This window comes from Nerophis ophidion, linkage group LG03 (genome assembly GCF_033978795.1).
Source record: "Nerophis ophidion isolate RoL-2023_Sa linkage group LG03, RoL_Noph_v1.0, whole genome shotgun sequence".
In the NCBI taxonomy this organism is placed as follows: domain Eukaryota; kingdom Metazoa; phylum Chordata; class Actinopteri; order Syngnathiformes; family Syngnathidae; genus Nerophis; species Nerophis ophidion.
This window is the reverse complement of record NC_084613.1, coordinates 38,899,933-38,920,183: the sequence shown is the minus strand read 5'-3', so window position 1 is coordinate 38,920,183 and position 20,251 is coordinate 38,899,933. Positions and strand designations below refer to the sequence as shown.

Here is a 20,251-nt window from a genome sequence, read left to right as displayed (position 1 = left end):
CACACTCCTCAGCCTTCCCGGTAAGGTTTATTCAGGTGTACTGGAGAGGAGGCTTCGCCGGATAGTCGAACCTCGGATTCAAGAGGAACAGTGTGGTTTTCGTCCTGGTCGTGGAACTGTGGACCAGCTCTATACTCTCGGCAGGGTTCTTGAGGGTGCATGGGAGTTTGCCCAACCAGTCTACATGTGCTTTGTGGACTTGGAGAAGGCATTCGACCGTGTCCCTCGGGAAGTCCTGTGGGGAGTGCTCAGAGAGTATGGGGTATCGGAATGTCTTATTCTGGCAGTCCGCTCCCTGTATGATCAGTGTCAGAGCTTGGTCCGCATTGCTGGCAGTAAGTCGGACACGTTTCCAGTGAAGGTTGGACTCCGCCAAGGCTGTCCGTTGTCACCGATTCTGTTCATAACTTTTATGGACAGAATTTCTAGGCGCAGCCAAGGCGTTGAGGGGTTCCGGTTTGGTGGCCACGGGATTAGGTCTCTGCTTTTTGCAGATGATGTAGTCCTGATGGCTTCATCTGGCCGGGATCTTCAGCTCTCACTGGATCGGTTCGTAGCCGAGTGTGAAGCGACCGGAATGAGAATCAGCACCTCCAAGTCCGAGTCCATGGTTCTCGCCCGGAAAAGGGTGGAGTGCCATCTCCGGGTTGGGGAGGAGACCCTGCCCCAAGTGGAGGAGTTCAAGTACCTAGGAGTCTTGTTCACGAGTGGGGGTAGAGTGGATCGTGAGATCGACAGGCGGATCGGTGCGGCGTCTTCAGTAATGCGGACGTTGTATCGATCCGTTGTGGTGAAGAAGGAGCTGAGCCGGAAGGCAAAGCTCTCAATTTACCGGTCGATCTACGTTCCCATCCTCACCTATGGTCATGAGCTTTGGGTCATGACCGAAAGGATAAGATCACGGGTACAAGCGGCCGAAATGAGTTTCCTCCGCCGGGTGGCGGGGCTCTCCCTTAGAGATAGGGTGAGAAGCTCTGCCATCCGGGAGGAGCTCAACGTAAAGCCGCTGCTCCTCCACATTGAGAGGAGCCAGATGAGGTGGTTCGGGCATCTGGTCAGGATGCCACCCGAACGCCTCCCTAGGGATGTGTTTAGGGCACGTCCAGCTGGTAGGAGGCCACGGGGAAGACCCAGGACACGTTGGGAAGACTATGTCTCACGGCTGGCCTGGGAACGCCTCGGGATCCCCCGGGAAGAGCTAGACGAAGTGGCTGGAGATAGGGAAGTCTGGGCTTCCCTGCTTAGGCTGCTGCCCCCGCGACCCGACCTCGGATAAGCGGAAGATGATGGATGGATGGATGGATGGATACTTATAATCTCAATGTTGGACATAATTATTTATTTGCATGCAATGTAAAAATCGTGAATACATTTTTTTGTGAAAAAAATCTGGTGTTTTATTTTTATGGCCTATTGCCCAGGTTTAGCTACAGTATAAATAATCATTAATTAGTTATCTTTGTTGATCGTAAGCACATGCCTAAAATAACTTTAACAGCATTTAAAAGATGATGGAAAAACTACAGCAATTCAATTGATGTACGCTTTATAATCAGACTAGTCGACTAATCGTTTTCGTTGACTAGTCAACTTTCAAAATAGTCTTTAGTTGTAGCCCTAACCTCCTGTAGTACAGTGATAGAACATACATAATTACAGCATTACTAACACCGTTTCTTTATCTAGTAATGAATAATCTATTTTTACGAAACGTACAATGTCGTTATCAATACGTTTGTTGTAACGCCTTTCTCAAGAAAGCGTCGGAAGCACAACAATTTTGTTTCAGGAAGTAGCTCATTACTGGTGCAAGCAACAGCCAAATGTTGAAACTCATATAGGAAGAGGCAACATCAGGGGGGGACTTCGACAGGGCGGTTGCTGGTTGTTCCATCTCCATCGTTGGGGTCCCTGCGGGTGGGGTGGGTGGTCCCCGCGGCCCTGGGCTGGGTGGTCCTGTGACGGCCGGCTCGGGTGGGGTGGCCTGGTGTAGGCCGCGCCGTGCTCCCCGGGGGTTGGGGTGGGCTCGGGGGGGCCCGGGTGCTGGTGGGGCGGGGGCGGTCTTCCCGTCCGGCTGCGGGTAGTCTTTGGGTTCCCCGGGCGGGGCGTCCCGTCTTTCTGCCCGTGTGGGGGGTTCTCTCTCGCTGGCTTGGAGTCTGGCCGTCCGCTGCTTCTCTCGTGCCCTGTCCTCTGCCGGGCGCGTCTGTCTGCGGCCTGCTGCCGGCTCTTCCGGGCGGCGTGGTGGGCCGGGCTCTGGGGTTCCCGCCGCCGGCCGGCCTGGCTGCGTGGGGCGGGTGGTCCCTGGTTCCCTGGGCGCCACACCTGCTGTTTGGGTTGGGCTCTCTGGGCGGCTGGGTCCGCACTCTGTTTCCCACGCACACTATGGGTCAAATATATTGTACATACAAACACACATATACTAACACAACACACACCGTTCTTCATACATACAAACGTCCATACATTGGTACCTACACTCCCACATACATACACAAATACATTACATACCTACATACTCCAAGTCCGTCCATCCACGCGCACATTCACGGTACGAACATACATATACATTCACTGTACAAACAAACATACATATACTGTACATATACATTTACTGTACAAACATTCATATACACATTCTGTTCATATACAAGTACATATACATACATACACTCATGCACATAATCATGTTTCATCAAACATATATCAACGCTCTTGCCCTAGGGTAAACTGGGTAACACAAGGCATATTGACAGAGCTTAAACCATTGTTACCATAACAATCTACAAGATTAATATAGGTTGCCTCTCTCTCTTCCCTTTCATCTCTCGGTATTCCTTCTTTTTTTTTTTTTCATTTTATTTATTTATTTATTTTAATTATCTTTCTAGCTATCATTATGTATACGTATCGTTGCATTTGAACAACGTTATAGTTGATAATAGAGGTAAACTATTGGTTTTGTTCATGATCAATAGCGCTTTTTCTATTGGTATTTGTATTGCTCCAATTTTAGTGTAAAAATGCTCATTGTCATTACTATATTATTTATTTCACTAACTGCTTATTTGCTATCACTTTTACGCTTATATTTTTACATATTATGTATGTGCTGGTGTTGTTCTATTGTTGTTGTTGTTATTGTTGTATTTGCTGTTGTTTTTGTCTCTCTGTCCAATCCCCTTCTTATCCCCACAATTTCCCCCTCTGTCTTCCTTTTTTTCTCTTTCTATCCCCTCCTGCTCCGGCCAGGCTGCACCAAATGATATTATAAATACATTTAATAAAGTCACATTCAAATAAGACAACAAGAGAAGTATCCTACACTTCTCTTTTGTAAAGTAAATCTGAACAGCCGATATGGGCATCTACATCAACTATATGATTTGCCTGAGAAGCTGGACAGGACAAAAAAAAAAAAAAAGGATGTAGCTCATTACTGGTGCAAGCAACAGCCAAATGTTGAAACTCATATAGGAAGAGGCAACATCATATAGCGAACTTGTGAGTACGTACACACACACACACACACACACACACGCACGCACGCACACGCACGCACGCACACACACAACTACTGGGAAATTTTGAAAAACAATTCAATAAGGTGATAACCATGTATAGTGGAACTTCCTTTCACGAACGCCTCTATTTGCGTTCTTTTTTGTCTACGAATGTTGAGATTGAGCCAAATATGCCTTGGTGTGCGACCATTGTCCTGGTGTAAAGTCCTTTAATAAAAAGTAACTGTAATCAATTACTTTTTAAAATTAAAGTCCAATAGTGTATTTAAAGGGGCTGGTGAGTGCTACACATTAAAGTGAGTGACATGAAACAGAAGACATGCTACCCGCTGAAATAGCTTGAATGTTTGAGGTAGTAAAACAACCAAGGACAAATGTTTTGTACACTTTAACAAAAGTCTAACAAGAGTCTAGAACCGTGTTACAACGGAGAGTATCCAGCTAAGAGGAGTAGGCACAGGAGCCAAATCAATTAATCAAACGATAAATAAAAATGTACTCAATAACTTTGCCGGCATCGATAAATTGCCATGTTTGTTTTCTTCATATTTTGCTTTCAAACAGGGTGCACAATTGTATTTTTACCGAGTGTTGTCGTCTGTGAAGTGGTGAGAGTATACTACAAGCATGCTTGTCTTTCTAGAGGTGGCATTATGTCCATGAAGAAGCAGGGTTGTCGTTTAGTGTGTTATGAAAACCCAGAACTTCCAAACAGACCAAATATTTTGGTCGTAATAAATATATATTACAGGGACACCTGTTACTGTTAAAACAACGATCAAAATTTTATTTCGCATAATTTGGGATCTTTAAATGTGGCGTAATACGAATAGCCACCGGGGCGCTAATTAATTTAAAACCTCTTCTCACTCCTGCGCTTATTCAAGGCATGCGGTAAAAGTAAGCAGGCGCTAATAATTTTGAAACCTCTTCTCACCCCTGCGCTTACCAATGGCATGCAGTAAAAAATTAAGTGTGATATAAAAAAAAAAAAATAATAATAATAATAATAATTCTTCTGCGGCCGCTGCCCGGTGGTTGGGGACCACTGCTCTACAACATGTCATCGCGCCCAACTTTACACCATGCTATCTGCGTGCCAGCTGGACGCATGCATGTTGCTGCTTCTCATATGAAATTGCAATGCATACTTGGTCAACAGCCATACCTTTTCACTGATGGTTGTGATATAAACAACTTTAACACTCTTACTAATATGCGCCACACTCTGTGAACCCACACCAAACACATTTCTGGAGAACATTGGCTCTGTAACACATTATAAACGCAACATAAGAATTACCCAGAAATCCAATGCACCCATGACTTTTGGCTATATTATACACCCCGCTAGCACCAACATATATATACTGTATATACACACATATATATACATACACATACATATATACAAACATATATATACACACACATATACATATATATATATATATATATATATATATATATATATATATATATATGTATATATCCATCCATCCATCCATCCATTCATCCATCATCTTCCGCTTATCCGAGGTCGGGTCGCGGGGGCAACAGCCTAAGCAGGGAAACCCAGACTTCCCTCTCCCCAGCCACTTCGTCTAGCTCTTCCCGGTGGATCCCGAGGCGTTCCCAGGCCAACCGGGAGACATAGTCTTCCCAACATGTCCTGGGTCTTCCCCGTGGCCTCCTACCGGTTGGACGTGCCCTAAACACCTCCCTAAGGAGGCGTTCGGGTGGCATCCTGACCAGATGCCCGAACCACCTCATCTGGCTCCTCTCGATGTGAAGGAGCCAGATGAGACGATAAAATATATATATATATGTATATATATATACATATATATATATAAATAAATGTGTATGTGTATGTATATATGTGTGTATATCACAGTCCTGGGTTCAATCCCAGGCTCGGGATCTTTCTGTGTGGAGTTTGCATGTCTTTCCCGTGAATGCGTGGGTTCCCTCCGGGTACTCCGGCTTCCTCCCACTTCCAAAGACATGCACCTGGGGATAGGTTGATTGGCAACACTAAATTGGCCCTAGTGTGTGAATGTGAGTGTGAATGTTGTCTGTGTATCTGTGTTGGCCCTGCGATGAGGTGGTGACTTGTCCAGGGTGTAAACCGCCTTCCGCCCAATTGTAGCTGAGATAGGCGCCAGCGCCCCCCGCAACCCCTAAAAGGGAATAAGCGGTAGAAAATGGATGGTTGGATATATATTATACATGACTGTTGTGGGACATGCGCATTCTGCGTCTCTCTCCGCTGCGAGTCCAACCAGAGGACCCGCCGACAGCGCACTCCAGACACGCCCCCGCATTCATCAAGCGGACCGCGCCCACTCTCCGCCGCAGCCGGCTGCAGGACACACCTGTGACTGACGATGAGCAGCATAAAAGACCAGTGGACACAGGGATCCGTGCGGGAACTTAGTTCCAAATGCGTACCGTAAGCAATCACCCTGCGTTATGCAAACCTGCTCTCCCTGTGCCCTGTACCTCTACGTGTTCTCAGTGTCTTCTCCCGTGTCCCCACAGAATCCTCCGTCGCCCGCAAGGTGAGCTGTGCGTCTCACTCTTTTCCCTGGATCTCCCTCTGGATTCTGACTGCCTCCTTTGTACCTCGACTCCTCGCTCGTTTGACCTGAACCCTCTGCCTGCCCCACGGACTTCCGCGTTCTCTTTTGTCAACACTTGGGTAAAACACACTTCAGTTAATTTACACACTTAGACTAACACCATACACTCTAGAGTTTTTGCCACGCTCCATTTACTTAGTATGTTTTCTGTTGATTGATTATTACATATATATATTTGTTAATATAGATATATATATATATATTTTAATAAATCTTTGGACATACTGCCACCTGGTGTCCGTTTGCCGTCACGTCCTCCTTAGTAAACCATAACAGTAAGTTCCCGCCAGAAAAATTAAATAGTAGGACCTGACGGCACAGTATTTTTGTTGTTGTTGTTGTTTTCATAGCCCCCAGTGACTTTAGCTCTGTCCCAGTGACTTTTTGTTTGTTTTTTTTGTTTTCTCGCCTTTCCTCCTTCCTTTTTTGCCCCTGTCACGATGTCTTTTTCCTCCACCATGGACAATTTTTATAGCCCTCAACACTCCGTCAAGGGACTGTTTAATTTCAATACGGGGAGGGATGAATTTGCCCGGCGCCTGGCCACCCACCTCCCACCCTTAGTGACAATTCCTCAGTCAGCTGGAGGCGTTTGGCATCCGCGTTCGGAAGGGGGGGATAGTGCTGGTGACTGTGCTGATGTGGTGGCGCATCTACACCCAGCCAGGCAAACCCCTGCCATACCTATACCATCTGTTTTTCATTTTTGTACTGGTGGCTGTGCTAATGTGGTAGCACAGCTGCAACCAGACAGACTTCCCCCTGCCCGAGATATCCCACCTATCTTCCGTTTTTCCCAGCCGCAGCCACCAGTCCCCTGGCTTGCCTCCGAGCTAGTACCTGTCCCGAAGCTAGCGCCTGAGCTAGCACCAGCCCCTCGACTAGCCCCCGAGCTAGCACAAGACCCACAGCTAGCCTCCGAGCTAGCGGCAGTCCCCGAGCTAGCCTCCGAGCTAGCGGCAGTCCCCGAGCTAGCCTCCGAGCTAGCGGCAGTCCCCGAGCTAGCTTCCGAGCTAGCGCCAGTCCCCGAGCTAGCCCCCGAGCTAGCGCCAGTCCCCGAGCTAGCCCCCGAGCTAGCGCCAGTCCCCGAGCTAGCCCCCGAGCTAGCGCCAGTCCCCGAGCCAGCCCCCGAGCTAGCGCCAGTCCCCGAGCCAGCCCCCGAGCTAGCGTCAGCCCCCGAGCCAGCCCCCGAGCTAGCGTCAGTCCCCGAGCCAGCCCCCGAGCTAGCGTCAGTCCCCGAGCCAGCCCCCGAGCTAGCCCCAGTCCCCGAGCTAGCCCCCGAGCCAGCGGCAGTCCCCGAGCTAGCCCCCGGGCTAGCACCAGCCCCTTGGCAAGCCCCTGAGCTAGCACCTGTCCCCAGGCTAGCCTGTGAGCTAGCACCCATACCTAGGCTGGCCCTGACCCCCGCCCCTCAGCCAGTAGCACTGGCTTCAGCTCCTCAGCTATCTCCTCGTGTCCGGCGGGCTGCAGCACGGCGCCGCCCACCTCCTTGTGTCCGGCGGTCCTCACTACAGTGCCGTCCACCTCCTCGTGTCCGGCGGCCCGCACCAGGGCACCATTCGCGCCCGCCTTACCGACGGCCAAGACGTCGACCGTTCTTTGGTCGTCCACTTCGCCGGCCGCAGCGGCGGTCCACCCGACGCCGCCACCAGACTTGTCCCCGATGACTTCTGAGACACTTGGGCTGGCGACCCACCACCAGTTCAACCCCTCCACCCTCCCTTGATTTTTGTTCCTGCTTTTGGGGGTGTTCAGATTCTAGGACATCTGGAATCTGTCCATAGGGGGGGGATACTGTTGTGGGACATGCGCATTCTGCGTCTCTCTCCGCTGCGAGTCCAACCAGAGGACCCGCCGACAGCGCACTCCAGACACGCCCCCGCATTCATCAAGCGGACCGCGCCCACTCTCCGCCGCAGCCGGCTGCAGGACACACCTGTGACTGACGATGAGCAGCATAAAAGACCAGTGGACACAGGGATCAGTGCGGGAACTTAGTTCCAAATGCGTACCGTAAGCAATCACCCTGCGTTATGCAAACCTGCTCTCCCTGTGCCCTGTACCTCTACGTGTTCTCAGTGTCTTCTCCCGTGTCCCCACAGAATCCTCCGTCGCCCGCAAGGTGAGCTGTGCGTCTCACTCTTTTCCCTGGATCTCCCTCTGGATTCTGACTGCCTCCTTTGTACCTCGACTCCTCGCTCGTTTGACCTGAACCCTCTGCCTGCCCCACGGACTTCCGCGTTCTCTTTTGTCAACACTTGGGTAAAACACACTTGAGTTAATTTACACACTTAGACTAACACCATACACTCTAGAGTTTTTGCCACACTCCATTTACTTAGTATGTTTTCTGTTGATTGATTATTACATTATTATTTGTTAATATAGATATATATATATATATTTTAATAAATCTTTGGACATACTGCCACCTGGTGTCCGTTTGCCGTCACGTCCTCCTTAGTAAACCATAACAATGACCTCTTTAATGCGCCTTGTAATCCGGTGCGTTTTTGTATGAAAATAGACCTGAATAGGCCCGCTCATCGGCATTGCACCTCATTATCCGGTGTGTCCTATGGTCCGAAAAATACGGTGCAATTATATATTTTTTTCGGTATCGCCCTAATTGCTGGGTTAGAACCATAGTACCTATGTGTCCCGCTTACTTTCTAGATGGATAGAAAGGCAAACATTCAATATGGGTACTGTTAATTTACTTTTAGCAGCAACAATTTGGCCGTATTTTGATAGGTACCGGTAGTAGTAAAACCACATATTGTATATTGGGGATTGGGGATTGGTGAATAGGATGACACCACACATGTGGGGACACTTCCGGTGAAAGTTTTTGTTTTGGGAAGTCTGATAATAAACTCATCAGTTCAGAACTACTTCTCTCTCACCTCATTATCTTGACTCCTACATTGGTGACCCTGGCATTCATTAGACATGTTTAACGTTGGTGGTCTTGTTATGCCTGCCGACTCGGCTTCATTACAACAGCCAGGAGAGGCTCCTGCTGTGTTTTCTTCTACAGTGAAACTCCCGAAGTTCTGACAGCACGATCTCGAGCCCAAATTCCAGCATGCGGAAGCCCAGTTTCAGCTTCGAGGGATTATGACAGATGAGACATGGTATTACCATGTTGTCTATGGTGTGGACGCTTAGACAAGGCGGTGAGTTATTGGCGATTTGAGGGATTTTCCGGCTGCAGACAAGTATGGTGCGTTTAAGACTTTATTTCTGCGGCTGCACCAGCTGCCCGACGCTGAAAAAGCTGACCGCCTCCTGTATCTCAACGGCCTGGGGGACCGAGTTGTTGGAGAATATGCTCCCATTACACTGTTTCGGCGATGCATTGTTCCTGTTCATGCAGCTGTTTCTCCGTAAGCTACCGCCTCTGGTACGCATGGTGCTGACCAACTTGCCGCTGGTCGCCACAAAAGGACTACCAGGGTTTGACTGAGGAAGCCGACAGGATTCTTCTGGATGCTCGCTAGTAGTGTTCAAGCCATGCTGCCCGCACAGGCCTGGAATGCACCGGAGGAACTTGATGCTGGCGCCGTGGCTGCGGTGTCGGTTCGTCGCCACAGGGATGATGAATTTCACCTTTACCACTGACGTTTTGGGACCAAGGCAAAGTGCTACGTGCCGCCCTGTGCTTTCCCGGGCCTGGGAAACATCACAGTCAGTGCTCAGTGACAGCAGTGAGCAAGGGCAGAGCGGTTAAGCTTCTTTTTATTACAGATGGTTTGTAGAGCTGCCGCTGGCTGGTGGACTCATGCACCCAATGGAGTATCCTGCCTGCATTGCCAGAGGACAGCCACAGGCCCCCGCTTAGTACCTCTAATGGGACCAGCATCCGCACCAGGCCAGTAACTGTTTTTTTTTTTTCTAACTGTACGTTCACTATTCTGAGAGCAGATTTTTTTTTTTGTGCAGATAGACTGTAGGTGGACATCTCGAATGGCCATTTCATTGACTCTGTCTCTTTCTCCACTTGCTTGTGCACACAGAGGGGGCCGGACCCCGTGCCCTAGCCAATATGCTCGCTATCGGGGATGTTCATCAATGGCTTCTCGCATGGTTTCTGGAACAGACTGTGCCGACGATTTCGTCAGCAATCGCAAAGCACGGGATGAAGCATTGTTTTTACTCATGCACAGTTGATTGACTCTGCTTAAATGGCACTGGCATTGCAGGAGTTTGCCACTTTGGAAAGATTGGGGATTGTACAGTGTGCCAACAGTCCTTGGGCTTCGCCTCTATATATTCAACCTGGGGGTGGCTGTGGCGGCTTTGTGGTATTTTTGCTGATTGAATAACATCACCAAGCTGGACCGTTAGTCCAACCCACACATCCAAGACTTTTCTACACGGCTGGCTGGAGCTGGATGACATACCTAAGACTGCCATAATAACTCTTTTTAAATATTTAAGTTTTTGAGGATTTAATTTGGCCTGCGGGGGTCAGCACAGACTTTTCATCGGCTAATGGACTCTGTTTTATGAGATTTACCAATCTTGTTTGTTTATTAAGCTTGCCCATCACGACTCGGATGGCGTGACTCCCACATCGTCGGGGCCGGCCTCCTGTAGGTATCCTGGACCCCGTTCCTTATTTTGACATGCAATTTGAAAAGTTGCCCACTGTTCCGGCCAAGGCTCGCTGCCATCAAGGTCGGCCCCTAAATTGTCTCTGCCCATGGAGACTGTGCGATTTAGCCGCAATAGGCTTCCTTTTAGATCATCTACATTAGAACAACCTGATTATGTGGTTTTTGTGTTTTCTTTTTCTCTCTCTTTGAAGTCTGGTTGTTATTTTTAGTGCCAAAACTGGTGTTTTTTTTGGGGGGGGGGGGGGGGGATTAGTGGATAGGCCAGATTGGACCACATAATGGGGGAGACACTTCTGGATGAAAGTTGTTGTTTAGGGAAGTCTGATAATATACTCACTGGCTCAGAAGTACTGCTCTCTTGCCTCTTGATCTCTATTCCTACATTATTTAAAAAAAAAAAAAAAGTGGCTCCATAAACTGTTCTTATAAAAATATATAGTGTGGCAACATTTCCTCTTAGTTAGATAATTTTGGTATTTTACCAATTGTTGTTATTGTTGCTATGTTTTCTTAAAATAATAATTTGGGTTTTTTAACACTATTCTTTGCTTTTAAAATGGACACAAGTTTAATATTGATTTTTATTTTTATAACAGCTGAATGAGTAGCATAGTTACAGTATAAATAAATATTTATGAATTAATTAGTCATCCTTGTTAGTACGCACATGCCTAAAATGTCTAAAGTTAATAGATTTTATTTGTTGGGCACATTTAATTTATTTGTTTAAGTGTTGCAGTACCAACCAAATTTTAAAACAAAAGCTTAGCAATTAAAATAAATAAAATATTGAGAATTAAATATTATCAGTGATGCACAACAAGTACAAAACATGCAAAATAGTGGGTTTAATAGCAGGGTTTCCTGCAGCGCTTTCTTGTTAAGGCCACCGCCTATACTAAAGTCTTAACAAGCTGCTCCGCTTAGTTCTGGCTATGCCTCTGTCAGTACGTCTCTGAGCACCCAGTATTGTCCCACCCACAGAACAATCTGATTAGATGTTACCCCTTTGTGTGTAACCAATCAGCAGTGCGTATTCATAGCGCATGTAACAGCCAATCAGCAGTGTGTATCCAGAGCGCATGGAGTCAGTGCTCAGGCAGGCAGAGAGGAGAGACGGTGGGTTGAACAGAAATGTGTTTAGCAGGTGAGCATAATGCAGCGGACTCTCTCCAAATTATAATAAATATTTTCAAGTCAACTACTAGTAACCTCACTATGAGCCAGTTGACGTTCTAGAAACTTAAGCAGCAGCTCAGCTCACTGGCAGTCCTTGAGGTGAAGGCTAATTAGTTTTAAGCGTAATGTAGCTCACTTTGCGGTGAGTGTGTGTGTGTGGTTGCGTGTGTGTGTTATGGATAGCAAAACCCTGTCTGTCTGAGAGAAAGACAAGCATTATTGACCTATAGTTAACAACTAAGTTTTTTCACTTTACCTTTTTCTGTGTTGAAGCAGCAAAAAACGACATTATGATAAATGAAGAGTTTCCTGACGCTGTCTCAGATAGTTGATATAATAATGTAACTACATCATAAAGCCTAGATGAACTCCATGGTGTTCAGAGATGAATAGTCTCTCCTATTGCTACTTTACAGTTTTTTCAGCTAGTTATATTAATCATTAGTAATGTAGCAGCTTAGTTTTGAATGGCAGGGTCCCTGCCATCACATGTTGATAAAAATATAACATTTACATAATAAAAATCATCTACAGGCTGCCCAAATGCTGTAATAAATTAAGCATGATCAGTTGAACATATGTCAGCATGTGGCCCCAATTTTAACTCTTTTTTTTATTTAAACGCTTATTGCAAACGCTTAATTACAGTAGGCCATTAATTTGACATTGTAAGTCATTATTTTGTCATTATTTTGACTTAGGAAATTACTAAGGCATATTAATGACGTACTTAGTATCTCAGGTAACTAGGACTGTTTTGTTTTTACTTTAAGGAAAAAATATCGATATATATAGATAGTCTGCAGTCTATTGCCCCCCCAGGCTGTGATGGCAGCAACGAGGTGGCGACGTGATGGCAACAGGCCGAGTTACACCGATCCTTACACCCACCCACCTCCTTACCCGGTCCCCTCCCCTAGGAGAGTCACCACCTTAACCAACACATTTTCTGGGGGAAAAACTGAATAATGTTAGTTAAAAGTGTTTAATAATTTGTATTTTTTTTGTTTGTGTTTTTTTAAACAACTAGGTCATACAATTGTGTGTGTATAAGAGCTTTTTGAGCACATTAAATAATACCGCTATAATAATTTTGGCCAAAATAACCGTGATGTGAAATGTTCATATTGTTACATCCCTGAGTGTATATGTGGCAACACAGCAGTGAGTAACAAGCCGGAATGCCAAATAAATTCCTTGAGCCGACAAGCAATGCAACAATGTTGTTCAACAATTAGTAATTGTGAAGAATATAAACAATTTGGAAAACATATGTTCAATCAAACCACTACATAAGCTTGCGAGTGAAGTTCTTGTTATATTTGTGGGACTAAAAAATATAACTGTGAGCAAATTACAAAAAAACACATTAATTAATAACTTACTATTTGGGATGTAATGGTAAACGGTATAATTGCGATAAAATTCCAGACGGTTAGTAATACCGTCTTAATGTTTAATTACCGGAAAAAAACTTCATTTATTAATGCATTTTGGGCAACACTGGTTACTTCCTCAAGCGCATGCGCTCATGCTCGTTAGGGTCGAGATAACATGGTGGCGGCGACGACACGGACTTTGCTTTCAAAATGTTCCGTCCGAATTAGCTCAAGCTCTCAATAAATCTGTCCTGATACTGCATGTACATGTACACACATTAGTACATGTAAATGTATGGACATTACTTAAAAAATACCTCTCTGTAGGAAAATTTTAAAATAGAGATAAAGGCAACATGTAATAAAAAAGCTGACACACATATTTGTCTTTAAATTAGGATTGTATGGCATACCGGTAATAGTACCGCGATACTAATTAATCATATTTGGTAGTCTACTGCCTCTGAAATGTCTCCCACCCCCGTTGTAGTCACGTCGTGTCATTGCTGGTTTACTAGCAGAGCATCATGTTCGGTAGCGCACAATCACAGAGTAATTGCAGACAGTAGTGTGGACAGAAAAGGGAGAACAGACACATTTTGGCTTAAAAACTCATGATAAAGGTGAAGGTATAACACTAAAACACCCTCGGGAAGAGGTGCTTTAAGACATGGCTAGCTAGTGGCTAAAATCCAGCAGTGTTTTAGTGACTTCTAAATCAATAATCCTTGCCTCCATGGTGACAAATAAAGTAAGTTCAAGTATACAAGTACAAGTATCGTCCCTGCAGGACGAGGAATAGCTAAACATGCTTCACTACACACCGTAGCTCACCGGCGTCAAAATGTAAACAAATGCCATTGGTGGATCTATACCTAACATCCACTGTGATGTGAATTATATTTATATAGCGCTTTTCTCTAGTGACTCAAAGCGCTTTACATAGTGAAACCCAATATCTAAGTTACATTCAAACCAGTGTGGGTGGCACTGGGAGCAGGTGGGTAAAGTGTCTTGCCCAAGGACACAACGGCATTGACTAGGATGGCGGAAACGGGAATCGAACCTGCAACCCTCAAGTTGCTGGCACGGCCGCTCTACCAACCAAGCTATCCCGCCCCAAGTACTTGATGATACCAAGTACAGGAGCAATACTACTATGATTAGGTCAATATTTTCTGACACCACAACATTTTTTCGTTTTTTTTATTTACAAACGCTGTTTCCATATGAGTTGGGAAATTGTGTCAGATGTAAATATAAACGGAATGCAATGATTTGCAAATCCTTTTTAACCCATATTCAATTGAATGCACTACAAAGACAAGATATCTGATGTTCAAACTCATAAACTTTATTTTTTTTTGCAAATAATAATGAACTTAAAATTTAATGGCTGCAACACATGCCAAAGTAGTTGTGAAAGGGCATGTTCACCACTGTGTTACATCACCTTTTCTTTTAACAACACTCAATAAATGTTTGGGAACGGAGGAAACTAATTGCTGAAGCTTTGAAAGTGGAATTCTTTCCCATTCTTGATTTATGTAGAGCTTCAGTCGTTCAACAGTCCGGGGTGTCCGCTGTCGAATTTTACGCTTCATAATGCGCCACACATTTTCGATGGGAGACAGGTCTGGACCGCAGGCGGGCCAGGATAGTACCTGCACTCTCTTTTTACGAAGCCACGCTGTTGTAACACGTCCTGAATGTGGTTTGGCATTGTCTTGCTGAAATAAGCAAGGGCGTCCATGAAAAAGACGCCGCTTAAATGCCAGCATATGTTTTCCAAAACCTGTATGTACCTTTCAGCATTAATGGTGCCTTCACAGATGTGTAAGTTACCCATGCCTTTGGCACTAATGCACCCCCATACCATCACAGATGCTGGCTTTTGAACTTTGCGTCGATAACAGTCTGGATGGTTCGCTTCCCCTTTGGTCCGGATGACACGATGTCGAATATTTCTAAAAACAATTTGAAATGTGACTCGTCCACAAAACACTTTTCCACTTTGCATCAGTCATCTTGGATGATCTCGGGCCCAGAGAAGCCGGCGGCGTTTCTGAATGTTATTGATAAATGGCTTTCGCTTTGCATAGTAGAGCTTTAACTTGTACTTATTTCAGCAAGACAATGCCAAGCCACATTCAGCACGTGTAACAACAGCATGGCTTCGTAAAAAAAAAAAAAAAAAAAAAAAAAAAAAAAAAAAAGAGTGCAGGTACTTTCCTGGCCCGCCTGCAGTGCAGACCTGTCTCCCATCGAAAATATGTGGCACATTATGAAGTGTAAAATAAGACAGCGGAGACTGTTGAACAACTGAATTTCTACATAAAACAAGAATGGTAAAGAATTCCACTTTTAAAGCTTCAACTATTAGTTTCCTCAGTTCCCAAACGTTTATTGAGTGTTGTTAAAAGAAAAGGTGATGTAACACAATGGTGAACATGCCCTTTCCCAACTACTTTGGCATGTGTTGCAGCCATGAAATTCTAAGTTAATTATTATTTGCAAAAAAAAATAAAGTTTATGAGTTTGAACTTTAAATATATTGTCTTTGTAGTGCATTCAATTGAATATGGGTTGAAAAGGATTTGCAAATCATTGTATTCCGTTTGTATTTTACATCTAACACAATTTCCCAACTCATATGGAAACGGGGTTTGTAAAATAAAGTTTCTTAGCACTAGTTTTCTTTTGTTAAGATATGACATGTTTTCATATGTTGCAATATGATTTTATTTTTTTATTTTTGAAAAGAAAATAATTCCAATTTTAAACTTTGGGGTTCTAATAATACAACACAGGATGTTACTTCTCCAACAACAACAGTGTTTTTAGGGCATAAGATGTTTTTCTTGTAAAAATATGCCTTTATAGCCGCAGAATGCGTGTCTTTCTTTCACTGTGGAGCTAATATGCTTCGTAACATAAGACACATACCATATTTTCGGGACCATAGGGCGCAGCGGATTATAAGGTGCACTGCCAATGAGCGGGTCTATTCAGGTATTTTTTCATGAAAAAGGTGCACCAGATTATAAGGCGCATTAAAGGCCTACTGAAACTCACTACTACCGACCACGCAGTCTGATATTTTATATAACAATGATGAAATATTAACATTGCAACACATGCCAATACGGCCTTTTTAATTTACTAAATTGCAATTTTAAATTTCCCGGGAGTTTCTTGTTGAAAACATCGCAGAATGATGACGTATACGCGTGATGTCACAGACTGTGAGGAAATATTAGCGCTGCGCACACACACAGCTAAAAGTCGTCTGCTTTAACCGCATAATTATACAGTATTTTGGACATCTGTGTTGCTGAATCTTTTGTAATTTGTGCATTTAATAATGGAGACTATAAAGAACAATGCTGTTGGTGGAAAGCGGTGGATTCCAGCTGTCTTTGGCAGCGAGACCCAGCCGGCGTTTCTTTGTTTGTTGTGAAAGCAGAGCGGTCAAGCGAACATGTTTTCTCTACGTCAACCAGCATGTTTTTGGATGGGGAAATTGTGACATATACCTTACTGAAGAGATCCGTGGATTATTCGTCGTTCTGCAGCAGCTGTGAGCTTGGCTCCTCGGCTTCTCTCTGAGACACTGTGTGTTCAACGCAGCCATCCGACCTCGGGGTATGTCTTTAGAATCTTTAAAATCTCACTAAAACACTATTAAAACAATAAGCAGATAAGGGATCTTCCAGAATTATCCTAGTACATGTGTCTAATTACATCTGAAACGCTCACACTGCCATCGCCCAGAGCTGTCGCTTTTTTTTTTTCCTAGTCCGTCACTATCAATATCCTCAAACACAAATCTTTCATCCTTGCTCCAATTAATGGGGAAATTGTCGCTTTCTCGGTCAGAATTGCTCGCGCTGCTGGCGTCCATGATTGTAATCAATGGGTGGATGTGAGGAGTCCGACAATCTGTGACGTCACGCGCACTACTTCCGGGAAAAGCATGGCTTTATTAAGAACGACCAAAAGTTGCAAACTTTATCGTCAATTTTCTCAAATAAACCCTCTCAGCAAAAATATGGCAATATCGTGAAATTATCAAGTATGACACATAGAATGGACCCGCTATCCCCGTTTAAATAAGAACATCTCATTTCAGTAGGCCTTTAAAGGGGTCATATGATTTTTTCTGAATTTAAAATATTTCCTTGTGGTCTACACAACATGTAATGGTGGTTCCTTGGTCAAAATGTTGCATAGATTGTTTTACAGACCATCTTCAGGTCGCTTTCTGACAGTGGCTTCATGATGCGCTGTTTTGTGGGCGGTCTTATACACGTGACTCACCCTCGACAGAGTCTTCTCCCCGTCATCTTTGCTGTACAGGTGTAGCGTGCAAGAACAGGAGTTGACTAACTGTTTTAATGACATTCAGACTTTACTTAAATCAACAACGAAGCAGCATCTCCTCATCCATGGCTCACTCGTGCAACAATGTGTGTGCCGTGAAAAACCGTCCGACCGGAACTCTTTAATAACTAAATTTCTGTAGGTGAATTATGTAAACCCACTACACTGGTAGATTTTTAGCGCTTCCATAGCGAGATATAAGTTAGAACATTACGCTACTTTATATTACAAGTGGCAACAGCGGTGGATGAATGTCCCATAACAAGAAGATAGAGAAAAAGAAAAAGCTTATCAACTACGGCATTGTCAAGGAGTACAGTGGCGGACTTACGCAAATTTTCAGGTCTTATGTAGATCTCAAAAACACATCAGCAGGTGGCAGAAGGTAACAAAAGTTGGTTTTGCATAATATTTGGAAACAAATCGCCAGATAATTGATCTTTTAATGGGTGCCATTTTGCGGTCCTAATGTTAGTTTTACCATAGTAATACTTGAATCTCTGACTACGGTAGCCGTAATGGGTCGACAATCCATCAAACGAGGCAGCTTTGAAGTAATACTAAAACATTTTGATAGATATTTGAGTGCCGTGTGTAATGTTCTCTATTTTCAATGGAATATTTCAAGTTGTGGTTTTGTTTACTGGCATCATATTGCGGTCTATACATATCTCCTATGTGTAACTACCATCTACTGGTCACACTTATCATTACACCATGTACCAAATAAAATTGCTTCGAGGTCGGTAAGCACAACTAAAATTTCATACATTAGGCATGCTGGGTTATAAGGTGCAATGTTGATTTTTGATCAAATGAAAGGATAATAAGTACGCCTTATAGTCCGAAAAATACAGGTATCAAATGTGTGCTTTCAAACTAGCATAATTTGTTGTGAAGAAGCAGTACATTTAAAGTATTACAGTATTGCTTTATCAGCTGTCAACAAAACAGAGCTGATTGCACACCTAGCAACGACTGCTCAGGCCACTAAACAGATCGAGGGGAGATGTTCCACTTGACGAGAATACAGGTGGGGGTTGTCACGCAAAAAATACAACACAGAACAAAACTACATGCTGCAGGCATGCATCATAGGACAAATTATAAAAGTTGTAACATGTCAACTGGCAAACAAGAGACACATCTAATATGTTGTGTGATGAGCATGCATTCAACTCCAATCCATCCAGCTAACCTAACATGAGTGGAAAAGCACTGGGCAATTCTGCAGCAGTAACAATAGCATCAGACAAGGTGTGGTGAGGTCCACTGTGCTCCAGGCTATGGAAGATGGGAAGGAGCAAAGAAGGGATACCTCCTTGGAAGAAGCAGATGGTTCTCCTGCTTGTGCCCAACACTTCCTCTCTGTTGGAGCATCTCTCCTGACAGATGGGCCCTGGATCCTGGACCAAGCTAATCTCTAGCACTCCTCCACTTAAAAGGCACAGTGGATTGCCTACTTTGATAGAGGGACAATGATGTTGGACTGTTTTGCTGTGTAAAGCATCACCTAGTTTTACAAGTCAACAGCCAAAGGAAACTGTCTTGGGGTTGCACGAGAGACAATACAAAGGACAAAGGAGAAATTGAGAAAACTAGGTAGAGCGTTGCTTTTTGAGGTGATAACAATGCATATTGCATACATATCATAAGTTTATATTGCTCATGTCGGTTCAGTGCCATTGCTGTCACTTTAGTGCATTTGGCCTGCAAGCATGCAAACACAAAATGCCTCCTCCTCCTCCCTCGCCGGCTCCTGACCACGTCTGCGCTCTGAGGAGCCAAAGTTGACATGTCGACAAATCGAAAACTAGAACGCACTTTCGGAATGTCTCTGAGTATTCAACTGCGTTGCCTGACAAACCTCCGACATAAAAACACCTCTTAATAATTCCAAGGCACAACTGTCGACAGTTTGTTTTTTTCTACAAATAAAATGTAAAGCCAAGCGAGGCGGACATTCTCCGGCGCTTGGGAGCAAAGCCAAACAGGAGAGAAGCTCTGCTAGTGTCAGTCAGGCGAAGGTGTTTAAGCGCTAAACGTTAAAACCTTGTGTAAATAACACAACTAAGCAGACTACTTTGCCATGCAAGAAGTACACCAACATTAAATTAGACAGCTATAGCGATCGAACGCACTCAATCAGGTTTCGAATGTGCAACAGACTCGTGCTACCGTGCAAGTTGGCAAATAACTAATCAATAAGAAATAGCCAAAAACATCTGAATTACTTACGCTTTTAGTGGATTCTGAATGACAGCCGCCATTTTGCCACAATGTAATGCAATATCGGCGTCTTGCAGTTCTGAGGGAAACCTATAGAAACTGACCAATCAGAGCGCAGGATGAATTCGTTGACCAATAGACGCGCGTATATGCAGATGGGGCGTGGCATTATGGGCTAAACTGTCAAAATAATTTTAAAGGGTTTTCCTTCACTTATTCATTTGTACACAACTAACTGAGCAACACAATATGTTGCCAAAGATCATTATTTTAGATGATTAAAACTATTTTTT

General features: G+C 44.4%; 1 protein-coding gene across 6 annotated transcripts in view; it reads right to left on the bottom strand.

Annotated features, from left to right (window-relative positions):
- LOC133549568 (zinc finger protein DPF3-like) overlaps positions 1 to 20,096 on the bottom strand; it is a 79,247-nt gene extending 59,151 nt beyond the window's left edge. For 4 of the 6 annotated variants that reach the window (XM_061895103.1, XM_061895107.1, XM_061895109.1 and 1 more), the window contains exon 1: positions 16,883 to 16,995. In XM_061895103.1, coding sequence (XP_061751087.1) covers positions 16,883 to 16,980 — 98 coding nt within the window. In that variant the 5' untranslated portion in view covers positions 16,981 to 16,995. Of the gene's footprint in view, positions 1 to 16,882; positions 16,996 to 19,967 lie in introns of those variants that run through there. The other 2 variants (XM_061895108.1, XM_061895105.1) reach the window with 2 other exon arrangements.
- Between the last annotated feature and the right edge of the window lie 155 nt (positions 20,097 to 20,251).